This window comes from Aptenodytes forsteri, unplaced genomic scaffold (assembly GCF_000699145.1).
Source record: "Aptenodytes forsteri isolate BGI_AS27 unplaced genomic scaffold, ASM69914v1 Scaffold16, whole genome shotgun sequence".
NCBI classification, from domain to species: domain Eukaryota; kingdom Metazoa; phylum Chordata; class Aves; order Sphenisciformes; family Spheniscidae; genus Aptenodytes; species Aptenodytes forsteri.
This window is the reverse complement of record NW_008794753.1, coordinates 1,235,581-1,248,882: the sequence shown is the minus strand read 5'-3', so window position 1 is coordinate 1,248,882 and position 13,302 is coordinate 1,235,581. Positions and strand designations below refer to the sequence as shown.

The window sequence follows — 13,302 nt, the reverse complement described above, 5'->3', positions numbered from 1 at the left end:
TCGGATCGGAAGGCGGCTCGGACGCGGCACCGGGGAGCAAAATGCCCGGGTGCTGCGGGGACGGACGGACGGACGGACGGCTTCTGCAGCAGCACGGCCCCGGCGCAGCAGAGCAGCGGCAGCCCGGTGCTGTCCCCGGGGCACACGCGTGGAACGCCGTGACCCGCCAGAGACGAAGGACCCGCTGCGGCATCTACCTGCACAGCCGCTGGGGATGCAGCCGAAACTCGAGCAGAACCTTCGCCATAAAACAAAGCCGCGCGTTGGCCCAAAATACGTCTGATGAGCGATCAAAAGCGGTCATCGGTGGCCAGGCTCTCCCACAGGAGCCCATAATGAGCCGCCTTTTACCCTGGAGTGGCGTGCGGGGGGGGCTTCTGCTTTACATCAAATCGGTAATTTCCCCCCCTGGGTGCCTGATGTTGGGCAAGTGCCCTGTTATCATCGCACCTCCCTGAAACAACCCGCAACCGATGAAATGGCAACAAACAGAAAACCCTCACTGGGCTTTTCTTAAACTAATGAAAAAAAGAAATCTTCATCAACACATTTAAGCTCAAATGAGGGACAGCCACTGTGACTACTCCAAAGAAAAGCATAATATTACCGTTTCCTGCAAGACAGAACCTAGAATTTTATTTTACCTTTTTCATTAAACAAGAAGTAAGAATAGCTTATTGGGTTTTCCAGAGCCAAGCTCAAAAGCCTCATTTAACTTTCTGGAATGTTTTGAAACAATGTGCTTGCAGGGTTGAGCTGGGGGAGAGCAGTGCCTGCTACTTTGAGACATTTTAACAGTATTATTTGGCTGTAGTAAAATTGCAAATTAAAACTTGCGGTTTAGACTGCAATGAATAGCATTCCATGAAAAATTTTGAAACAGAGAGAAGCTGACTCCAGGAAGAACAGAACAATTTAAGGGTATTGCTGCAGCAGTTTCCAAAGGAAGGTGGACTCCAGTCACAAGTCCCTTTTGCAGACCGTTCCAAGCAAGAGCAGCTTCCTAACATTTCATGGACTGCTTCAGCTCATCTTAATATTCACCCGTTGCAACAGTCCACATGCTTCTCATTAATATTTTGAGCTTAACAAAAATATCCGACCCAAAAACTTGTCAGTTGCTTTGTGGAAAAAAAATGTAACCTTTCTAAAAGATGCTGCAAATATTTAGAAACGGTCTGCAGAAGTAAAATCAGTGCAAACTGCTGATGTGCCACAGCCCACCAGCTGTTCAACACGCACCTTCCTCTCGCTGCCTGGCAGGTCTACCAGAGTCCCCTGAGGAGATGCTCAGCATGGGGGGAGAGAGAACACGGGGCAGAAGAGGGACAGGAGGAGGGGAAATGCTGGAGGGGTATTACTGAGAGGCACCAGAAATTATGCCTGCGCTCCCCAAGTCCCGTGACGAACCGACTGCCCCATTGCATTGCTTTGCAACACGCCCCTCTGCGTGCAGCCGTATGCTGCCATCCTGCTAGAAGCCACTTTTAGATCTACCCAGATACTTCACCCATTTAAAAATAACGCATTGCCAGACATTATGAATTTTGTTCCTGGCCCGCATCGGTTCCTTGGGAGCACTCCCTCTGAGCAGTGACGTTTAAGCCATTACAATGGCTAGTGTTGACACTTTTCCTATAAATGTTTCCAGTAGCGCTGACATGCAAAAACAAATGTTGCCACAGAGCTATGAAAAATGGGTTAGACTGACTGCCTCAGTTCAGTAATGTTATTAAGACATTGTCTATATTAAATTATCCTTGCCTGGAATGCAGATGAATCACAGCGAGCGCAGCTCTCCAAGTGACTCCCTGACTCCGCAAGCACCAACCAAAGGGACCTTTCCACTGGCTCCACGACCTGGAAATTCCTCCTACCCAGGCATATGCAACTCCCGACAAAGAGCGCTCGCTCCTTGCCCTGCAGAAACAAATGCTAGCACAGCCGCTGATGCTCAACAAATTATGTGACAAACCTGTCCAATCTCATATTTTCTTAGACTGCTGAAAAAAAAAAATACTGATGAGAGGCTTAGACTTTTCGGAACGGCTCTGTGGTATAACACATGTATCAGGAGTACCCCAGGCTTGAACATAAACTGAGTCCTGCTTATGTAATAAGTTATGCTTGGCCAGGTTTGCGCCAGCTCCAGCTTCCTTGTCACCTAATTTACTGCAGCTGATTAAGTACTAAGACCTGGTGTGAGTATGGTAACACATTACAATCAGCAGCAAATCGTTACTGCTTCCTGTGGAATTAGCTAGGAGAGCGTTAACATCCAGAGGGGTTCTTTAAACAGGGACCGAGCTGGACCGAACCCGTAACTCTCATGGAATTTCATTCAGATTCAGGCTTAGCATTAATAAATTCTCATAAGAACCCAAACAAATTACAGCTGACGATGTGGTACTTCGCAGTTCAACAGCATGTTAAGTCCTGGAGTTAATTCACCCCTGCACAGACACAGGTCAACCAGCTTAGGTAAACATGAGTGCTTGAATCTTCATCCAAAAATTACCCAAACCCTGAACCAAGTTTCTTCTGACATTTTAAAAAGGATTCTACAGCGAAAAGGAAACAGCCAAATGGAGAATATGAAAGCAGTCCAGAAAAACGCAAGAGGTGAAACACGGACGGGGAACCGAGAGGAACAGGCTGAGGCACGGGGTTTGTGATCTTGGGGGTCAGCACAGCGCGAGCCATCACCTCGTGTGGTGTGTAAAAAGCACGTGGCGCACGGCTGCCTGCGAATACGAGCAGTGCAAGAAGGGTTACAGCTGCTGGCTGGTGTATCTATGCACAACGGAGGGGCGAGCAGTGGACATGTGCTTAACGATTCCTGCTTCAGCATCTTTTACCTGCTTCACCCTTCCATGGGGGACATTTTACCTGTTTAGGGTTAGCTTTCCACCCTCAGCTACCTGGGGCTACTGCGGGCAAGGTTTTCATCCTATTTATCAATTTTAACCAAAGAAGATACCACAGGGATAGCTTAGAGGAAGAAACGGGAATGAGTACAAACTGGAAAAGCTAAGAGCTTTTAGTTTTTCCAGCTGCAGAGTTTGGACTCCCTCTTCCAGGCCGGAGTTGGCTTATTTCAAATGAGCCATCGAGCCCTCCTTGATCCATTTCAAAGGGAATTTAAAGAGGGGAAAATTCCCATAGTAAGGTGTTCTGTAATGGCACCTGGATTAATTGGCCCATGGCACTGGTACATACTAGTTCCCCGAACTCCTCATCAAGCTAAGGCTTGTCTGGCACGAATCCCAAGGCAATCTACTCGAACGGTTTCAGAAGCTGAAAGAGGCAGGTTCACCACCTGCACTTAAAGGCTAGTCCAAAACAAAGGCTACCCCTCCAACAGATGATTATGGTTTAGGGAGTTCACTCCCCACTTTTGTCTCTGGATAGTCTTTCAGCTGAGGTCAGAGAGAAGTTTGGCACCACCTGCATCTATCTGTCTACCTTGAGAGGAACTTCAAATTCAAATCTCTTTAGCCATGACATCTTGCCTCCGTGGATTAGCAGCTCGGGCGCTCTGTCATCGTGCCGGGGTGCTGTAGCGTTGGCTGATGAAGAGTCAGATAAACAAACAGCACAGGAAATTTAACACATACCAGTCACAGGCTGCATGCTGAAATGTATTCCAGACAGATTTTTGAACCCCTCTACATGTGCGTAAGGAAAACGTTAGCTGGTAATTAAATGAACAGAGAACCCCGTGTGCTGAATTAGGTTTATCACACACAATCCAGCTAAAATGTGAATTTGCGTTTAATTTCGGAGCTAATGCCCTTGTCCTAAGAAGGCTATGAAAAGTTCAAATATGCTTCTCTATGTGAAGTGGTGCTTAAAAGGATGAAATAAACAACAGTTTGTGAGAATCGTATTTTAGAGGTTTGGTTTATGATGCTTTCTAAGAGCTCCATCCACTGCAGACTTGGCTGAGCTCTCCCCACCACGCCTATCGCTAGTTCAGAATCCTGCGCATACCAACGCTTCCAAAAATGTGTGCAAGGGTCCTGGTTTTCTGCAAAGCCTCCTACAGCAAAACAAGGAAGTTGAAGGTGAAGGATGACTTAGTACCACTGCAAAAATGAGCTCCTTTCCCTGGGATGTAACTTAAACCTGAATTGACAGTGGCCAATGGATCTAGAAAAGGGGCTTTCACATCTTTCAAGTCCCTAACGTTATCATGTAACATCATGTAGTGGAACCTCAAAACGATGTTTTTCAAACAGAACTTGAGCTCCCCTAGAATTTGCCATACCTCAGAAATTGTTGTAAAAAAGAAAACCTGTTTGTTTCCTGTAAAAAAACCCAACACATAATGTCCCCAAACCACTCTACAGACAGCTCTTCCACTACAGATAAAATTAGAAATACAGAAATACTTGAGAGGCTCGTGGTTACAAGAATAACCATCCTATGTTCAGCAAAACAGAAACACTCTACAAGAACCTAAGTCAGCTGTATATTATTGTTACTGGTAAATTATGAGAATTAGTAGCATATGAAATATATTTCCTTGCAACTCTAGATCACTAGCTCAAGTTCAAACCACGTCCATAAAGATGAGAGCTGGTACCATCCAGGGACTCAGTGCCAGTATTGAGTGAGCTTGTCAGACAGATCCCAGACAGGTACAAGAGCTAATTGGCTTCTTTCCTGGTAGCATTAGCAAAGCAGCCCAGGACTGAATCAATCCAAGGGAGGATTTTATTTCTAACTATAATCCCTTTAGCTCAGAAGTGAAAACAGACTGGAGAGCCAAACACTGCTGCTGCTACTGCCTGTTTCACGGATAAGACCAAGCCAGGAGTCATTCTGTAAGGTACCAGGCTAGGTCTGAGCCAGCAGCGTGCACGCACACACACGCATGGACATGTACCCCAAGCCCGTCCTGTGGTGGACGTTGCTGGCAGTGGGAAATGGCAGACGGCGGGAAGTAACTGGAGGGTCCTGTAGCTCAGAAGATGTCGCATGTGACCATCTCTACTTGTCGTTGCGTCTGACAAGTGTGCCAAGCTCTGGACAGCCAAACATTTCAAGAATTTCTTACATTTCTTGGCAGCATTGCGGGAGAACATTTACACTTGTTTTAAGATCCCAGTCATCAGCCAACCGATCAACACCCTGGCATGAAAGAAAATCCTTTTTTTGCCCCTTGCTCCTGCAATGGTGTCCCCCACCTCCCATATTTCTACTGAGAGTGAATCAACATTAACTGTAACCAATTCTGGGCAGGAAAACTGGCAAGCTCCCCCTGAACCATAACATCCCTCTGTTTCTAAATAGAGGTTAGGTTGGGAAGTCCTCACGTGGCCGAGATTACATTTTTTTCAAAAAATTTCCTACCTTAGAAGCAAACACTGAGTCCCGGTAGTTTTCTGCCTCTCCACACAAAGCATCCTGCTGATGTTATTGCGTAGCTATTTGTTTAGCAGATACTTCAAAGAGGAGGACTCCGAAGAGGCCAGCTTGACGTCACTCTGAGCCAGGCAAGAGCCAGGAATCATGTCACCAGGGAGAAGTGAGTAAACTGCTGGCCTCTGAACCCGCGACTCGTCTTCTCGGGCCACCCTCAGGAAAGATGCGAGGTCCAAACCCTCCTGTCCAACACGGAGCCAGCAAAGGCCTCCAAATATCTAACCTCATGCTTTAAAGCCCAGGCTGCCTTATTCAGGCTCCATCAGGACTTCGATCAAGAAAAGCTGAATATTTTGCAAACTATAAACATTTGTCAGTGCCTTTTGTCTTTTCTAAACTCCCCTGTCTGTACAAACACGGATCTAATCCCGTCCACTCTTCTTCATATGTGCGTCAGCATTCAGGGTATTTGGAAAGAGTTCTTATCTGATGTAAAAATAAAAATTAATGTAAAAAGTGGTGAGTACAGCAGGGTCCACCCACTATCACAGTAGCAAGCCTGATGGAGAAGTGCAAACCACGGAGAGGATAACTAACACCCGCTTCACTGGTGTGTAGAGATTTACCCTTGAGCAAAATGGGAGTATATGAGAGATGTGGTCCAATGCAAATTCTAGTCTCAGTTAATTTAGGGCTTAAGCTCTCCCGTGCTCTTTTTTTGCGTGATGAAACCTGCAGACAGAACAAATGCACGCAGAACGAACGAGGAGCTCCAGGAGGATGATGACACTTACTGCACCCCACTGCCCCTCGACACCGAGTCGGGCAAGGGGGAGGGAGTGAGGTGGGTTGCCATCTCCATTGCGACGAGGGGGAGAGAGGGGGCACGTGCGGGCTCTGTGGGCACAACTAATTACAAATAATTCCAAGAATTTTGGCAACGCAAAGGGATTCGCACTGTCTCCTCTAAAAAAAAAGGAAGAAAAAAAAAAAAAAGGATTGTTTGTTTTCACCAAAATCCTGAACCTCTTAATCATCTGAAAAGCTAATCCTCATCGGGGGAATTCTGGGGAAACCGAAAGTATTTTAGCTTGGCTAAGATAAGGGCAGAGCTGTTTATTTCACACATCTCTACAGCGGTACAGAGCCAGGAAATACTTTTCAGTTATTTTCAACAAAACAAGACAAATGTACCAAATTGGCAAGAAAGTGACATTTTTCTGCAGAATTCTTTAATGTCCAAACTGATATCCACAGAAATGACTCTTTCCCAGTTTGTCAGCAATCTTTGTTAATTATTTTGAATACTTTTGGACTTCTGCTAAGCAAACCAGTGCCGAAAATATGTGAGAACTCCACCACAAAAACATGACCATCCTAAGCAATCACTAGAGCACCCTGCTGCGGGCATTTTAATGTTGCACTAGAGAATACGTGAGCTTCGGATTTCTGGTCTGCAGGAACCCAGTAAAGGTGTCTTTCTCTGATACTGTCAGTGAATCCTGGAACTGCAATATACTCCAAAAAAAGGTACCTTGTTCTTGGCTCTGATAAGCAAATAGCTTTTTGCATTTTTGTGACTCTCGGCTCCAGCCAACTCGAACATGCAGCACTTGCACAGATGATAATGCCCAGGGAGAAAGGGATGGGGAATCTACTCAGTGCACAACAGCACAGACTCAAGCTGCAGGAGCTGAAGCGGCCACACGATGTGAGGCTTGCTCTGGGTACTACGCTAACACAAATCCCACCTAGTATTTTCATTTTACAAACACAAAGTTGCATGCTCTCTTCCACTTTGGTTTGAAAGCAGGAGATTTAAAGTGGAAGACTGGGAACAATGTGATGACATAGACTCCGAAGAAGAAATCTCATCTCTCTTGAAGCAATAAAATACACGCCATCGACTTCAACAGGGCCAGGACCTCACCCTGAAAACTTCACTTCTATCCAGGCCAGGCTTTCCTTCTATGACTGTCATTTATACCTCTAAGCGTGCAGCAGCAAGAGAGCACTTTCTCTGGATGGCTAAACAACATCAGAAGCGTGCACGATAAGAGAGAGGAGAGGGAAAACCCAAAAGCCTCTCCTTCGGCAGCGCGGTCGTGACCGCCCTGCAGCCCGCGGTTCCTGCGCAGGTCCCCCGTGCAGCCCCTCGCTGCCGGGGCTCGGGCTGTGCGAGGCGGCTGCAGCCCCCCGGCCCTACCTGCGCACGCCTTCCCGTCCTGCTCCAGCCTCAGCCCCGCCGCGCACTTGCAGTAGAAGCTCCCGATGGTGTTGCAGCACTGGGACTCGCAACCACCATTCCCCACCTCGCACTCGTTCACATCTGGAAGAGAGGAGAAGAGGGAGCACACATGAGCTTCTGCTGCCAGACCAAGTTGGGATACTGCACGAGAGCAAAACCAACTGCTTTTATTACAGCTTATTTTCCTATTATTAACTTTTCAGTGCCAATAAGAAAAAAGAGCGTTAACCAGTACAAAGCGATCCCCCTCGTTACATGTGCAAACACGTAAGTTGCCACTACCCAAAAGATTCCTATCCTGGATGAACACTGGCACTCTCATGGATAAGAATATACTCATCATCACAACACGATGCTTCACTCTGTAACGGCCACCTGGTTCATGAAAATGAGAAGACCAATATTTTTTACATTAAAAAAATCTGTCGTTTTAGAAGTTTTACTTTCTTGTCTTTAATCAGAGGGGTAGAACTATTACACCTTTCCACTAAAAGTCCTTCAAATAAACCCACACAAGTTGCCTGAATAGTATTAATTCAGAGAAGACTGAACTAAAAAGTTGTAAAAATGAAAATATCCCCATAGTACACATTTTCTACTAATTTTTGTAACTTGAGTCCAGAATAAACCATGTTACCCTACCAAAACCAGAGTTTTCTCTTCTCCTCAGTGGGGCATGGGCCAGACCTTTAAGGAACAGGGAGCACCTTTCTCAAATTACCTTTTAAACAGAGTGAATGACTAACCACCAGGTGAAAATGGAGGAATCACCACCCCCCTTGTTTTCCTTATTACTTAAGCACAGTCTCCCTCCACTCCTCAGTTCAGCTCCCAGATAAACTCCCCAGTGAAAAGAGAATAAGGTGGGAAGTGAAGATGCTGCCCAAGGATTTAACAACCAGGGACCCAAACGAGCCACAGCCTGTACTCTCCCTCTAACTCCCAAGCAGCATCCTCCCAAAAGTCCATCTGGAAGCTATTAATAAGCACTGGAGATGCTTTCCCTTCAAGCATTTTCACACCTCACCAAAATACATGATAGCTACTTTAATTAGTCCCCAAAAAATAGACTGCATATGTTGTCAAGGTTCCCAATGTACAACATATCAGCTGGCTACATGACCCCAGACTAACAGACTGAAATCTCCAAAACCTGCAGACAATAGCCCACAAGCATCAGCTGCCCGGGCTTTTCGGGTAAGTGTGGGCAGCGGGACCTGGCCAGGCGGACGGGGAGCCTCTCCCGCTGCCGCGCTGCAAACCCCCGCTCCCGCACAGACCGTGCATGAGGAAACACCGAATGCTCAGCTAGGAACAGTGTGGGCAGTGGGACCTGGCCAGGCGGACGGGGAGCCTCTCCCGCTGCCGCGCTGCAAACCCCCGCTCCCGCACAGACCGTGCATCCTCGGTCCCCGGGAGAAACACCGAATGCTCAGCTAGGAACGTCAGTCCCTGCCACAGCCTCTGAAACGTCTTCTGCCTCCAAAATGGCAGAGGGAACTGGCAGCGAGACGGTAAGGAGGTAAGGAGGAAACCTTGCGCCGCATCATCGTTAGGCCATTTTATTATTTTCAGTTACAGATCAAAATCAACCCCAGATTAGGAAACACCAAGTTTCAGTTAGACATGTGAAATGTATGAGGAGGTTTCAAAAAGATTGATCAGTTATTGGCAAATTCTTGACATTTGGCACTAAGCAAGGCACTCTAAAAATGTATTTGTGCTTAAGAAGCTACTTTTTTTGCTCTGTAAAGAAGCATTTCCTTCTTAAAAGAAAGTAGAAAAATGGAGACAAATACTGTTTTAAGGCATTTGGTCTGGATGGAAGAATAATGAGCTGTAGCTTTGCCAAAAACGCATGCTTCAGCCATACTGTACTCTGTACGTTTCCTTCTGCTACTGCAGATAAATCTTGGTTTTCTTTTGCTCACCCAGAGCCGACAGAGCTTGCCGTCTGTTGGGAGCCAGCCCCATTTCCATCTGCTCTTAGCTCTGATCCTGACTCGAGCTCTGCTGCCTCCACGGCCAGACGCACACAGAATCCTTTGACAAGCCGTGGGGAACAAGGCCAGGTCAGGCACACACCGAGAGAGCGCGCACAAAGGCAGCCAGCCTGGGTTTACTTCAGGATGCTACAGAGAGGTAGCCTGCAGGCAGCTGGACAGCCGTGGACCTCTGCCCGCGTTATTAGCATGTCCCACCGAAGGAAAAAAATAAACAGTATTGACGTGAGCTATCGCATTACATTTTAAATTAGTGGTTCATAAACTGGGGACCGCAAAGTAGTGCAGACCGCCTGGGTACCATCCACACAGCCACGTGAAAACGGTGCTGCTCAGGCTGCTCCTGCCCGCTGGGTGAGGGTGCATCTGGGCAGCGAGCAGCTCCATCCTGCTCCCTACGGCTGGGGAGCTGCTGTGTCAGACACCCGCTGCCTCAAACAAGACGTAGCCGCAATCTCGCTCCATTTGACAAGCACACATGAAGCAAGTCGCTCCCGCGAGCGGCACGTGGAATTTCACTTGAGATGCAAAGAAAGGTGGACATTGAGTTAGGGGAGCGGCACGATGCAGCAAAGCAGCACTCACATGGCACAGCGCTTGCCACAGGTGTGACTGCAGCAGCCAGCAGCGACAGGACAGGGACGGGGACGGGGACGGGGACGGGCAGAGCCGCCACCGCACCCTGGGCATCCACCGCTCTCTGCCGGCAGCGCCTCCCCCACCCGCGGAAGAGCTCTTTGCAGAGGCATCCGTGCAGTGATGCTCTTTATTCAGTATAAAACAGGCACTAGGTCACTCCTGTGATAACAATAATAAAAGGTGTCTACGGGTAGCGCGCAAACCTGTCAAGCCATAAAGAATTAAAAGTATTACCAGCCAAGAATAGAGTTAGAGGACAGTGATCAAAACAAGGCTGATGTGATCAGAGAGACCCACCATTTAATTCCCTCAGCCTCTTCTAATTCAGTCCTGTCTGGGCTCGGAGCTCCCTAACTACTTCTGAAACACCAGACCGTGCAAGTTTTGGTTTACTTTTCAGAAATCCTAAGACCTGCTAGAGCTTAACAAAATCCCCAAGGGTTTATATTTGCTTAATCCTCCCATTGCAGCAACCTGCCAGTGTTAGGAGACCCACAGTTCATTCCAAACACTCTGTGTAAGAGGGAAAGGCTACCGGATGGTTAGTAGGAGAGCTACCCAGCGGTTCCCTCATCTTCTCTCTGACAGTGGATTTTCACACTACAGGTATTAACAGTATGAATTCAATAGCTCCGTAAATTTTAATTTGATTTTCATGTACTGTAACTGCCTAAATGCAGTATCTGTTTGAAGAAAGGTGGGTTACTGTCACAACTGTAAGAAGAGTTTTTTAAACCAGTTCTGGAAAGTAACAGTTCATCAGTTAAAGGCTTTCCTATTTTCACCAAAGATCTGGCAAGACTTACACATGTTGTCCTACTGTGAACTGCTTTGGAGACAGATGCCAGCTCTGGCAGCTACACTAACAGGTGACACGATGGACCCTGTTTTACGTGTTATAAGAAAAGTGATTCTAAGCGCTGGGAGTGATGCTCACAAATACGAGAGAAAATTCTCATTCCTGCTCTGTCCATTGTTGCTATAACCATTATCACATGGGTTTTACGTACACAAACAGTATCGGTGGTTAGACACGTTGATTGGGCAATGCAGTATTTCGAAGAAATACTTACTGACTTGTTATGGAGAGCAGAGGGGGAGTTAGGAAATGCGACCCTGTGGGACTTTGTAAAACTTAGAGAAGGCTTAAGAATTTGAAAACCTGGTGTTTTAAAAGCTAAAAGGGCAGCTGGAGGCAATGAAACATCTGTCGTGCTGAGTTAGGCAAGTAAAGAGGAGTAAGAAAGGCTTATCGGTTTGAAGGTCCTTCCACAATGCAAGTAGCCTGCTAGGAGCATTCAAGGAGAAGTTTATGATCCAAAATTTGTCTGTCTTAGTCCTGCTCATCCTCATCCTCATAATGTTTCATGGTTTAATAAGCCTCTTGCTCAGCTTCTCACACAGCAACACCTTAAAGCTACGCCTGTGACATCAATCTACCGCTGCGGAGGAGACCTTTCCAAGGCCGTAAATCCAGATTATGACCTTATGAAGGATTAGACAGAAACCATAAGGGAAGAGGGAAAGACACCTTAAACACCAAGGAACAAAGCCAATTTGGGCAATATGAAGTATGTTCACCTCGAATGAACGCCTACAGAAAACAGCAGCTGCATTTTGAAAGGATTCGAGCAGCCGTTTGTTCCGGGTGTGCTTTGCGCGTCGCGTCTCACGCCCTACGTTTCAGAGCCAAAAGAATGCAAAACCCAACTAACTAGACCACCAGAAATCACAAAGGTGCCTTCAACTGAAAACCTGACCTTTTTCTGGGCCCACACCAGGACTCAGTGTCATCCAACTCAGAGCAAAGCCACAAATCAGCCACTGGCTTTTTGAAAGGCTTCGCTGTCAGGTTTCGCAAACTCCGGCAGAGTAACCCATGGAGAGGAGCTTGTCACTGAGCTTGAAGGGCTCTGTAGCTTTGCTGGGTATGTGCGGGATACAGCTGAAGTCTAGCATATTTGAAGGGGTTTTTATTATTATTATACAAAAGCTGCTGTTAAAAAATAAAGTTCACTTTAATCTTTTAAATGGACACAATCTCAGCAGCTTCCCCCTAAGCCATAAGTTTCCCCAGAAGGATACAGCGAGAGCAGGAGTTATTCTTGCCTCCACGTTTTGTAAAAACAAGCACTGTGGTGAGACTCTGCAAACGCCACTTCCAGTTTCTTAGAGCTTGTATTTATCAAATCATTATGAAACTTCCTTCCTCCGTGACTGAAACATACGATTCATAAATAGAACGAAGAGCATTCCTCATCCTCCAACTCACCGCACGCCCCGGCATCACTGCTGTCTGCCTACCTCGTACGCTTTGATCCCGACCTCTCACTCCTGCCCAGGAGCCGCTGCAGCTCAGAGCTGATGTCTGCTCGAACTCCGGTTTGATTTCACGCTGCCGCTTCCAGCAAGGCACCCCGACCTTCTAAAGGAGGGAATCCCAGCGGTCCTCTCAGGGCAGTCAAGCAAAGCCTGAAAGCTCACAACAGAGCAAAGTCCTGCGCTGGGACGCGGACTGGGAGGCTCAGTGTTTGTTCCCCACAGCTTCTAAACCTGAACACCCCAGTGCCAGAGCACACTCCTGTCCCCTGCCAGTGTTAGCGCCTCAGCCAGTGAAAGTGCCATTGCACTCCAAGGGCACTGATTGCCAGCTACCATAGAAAAGTGGCTCTGAGATACTAATGGCCCATCCTTGTTTCGAAAAGGGGGAGAGGCTGAGGTTAACTATTTTGCTATCATCAATTTAGAGCTGTTTGGCCATTCTGAGTTATAAGATCTTTGGCAAAGGATACCTTGAAATTGTAGTCAACCCCCCAGCACAGAAGTATGAGATTTATTTTGCCTCTGCCAGGCAGCTATGAATCAGCTGTCACCACCAGCCAGGTGTCACGAACAAAGAGTGGTAAAGGTTGGTCCCTAAATCAAACCTGAACCTCCTGAAGCTGCGAGCTAACTAGGAGCAGCTGTGCTGGAATCGGTCCTCGCGGGCCCGCAGTGCGCTCGGGAGGAAAGATTATATATTATTCCCTGGAGGTTGTCGTG

General features: G+C 47.2%; 1 protein-coding gene across 1 annotated transcript in view; it reads right to left on the bottom strand.

The window, feature by feature from the left end:
• The window catches only part of MEGF6 (multiple EGF like domains 6), a 112,501-nt gene that overhangs the window by 50,108 nt on the left and 49,091 nt on the right, over positions 1-13,302 (bottom strand). Inside the window, 1 exon segment of the mRNA XM_019470713.1 lies at positions 7,577-7,699. Within this exon segment, the coding sequence (XP_019326258.1) occupies positions 7,577-7,699 (123 nt within the window).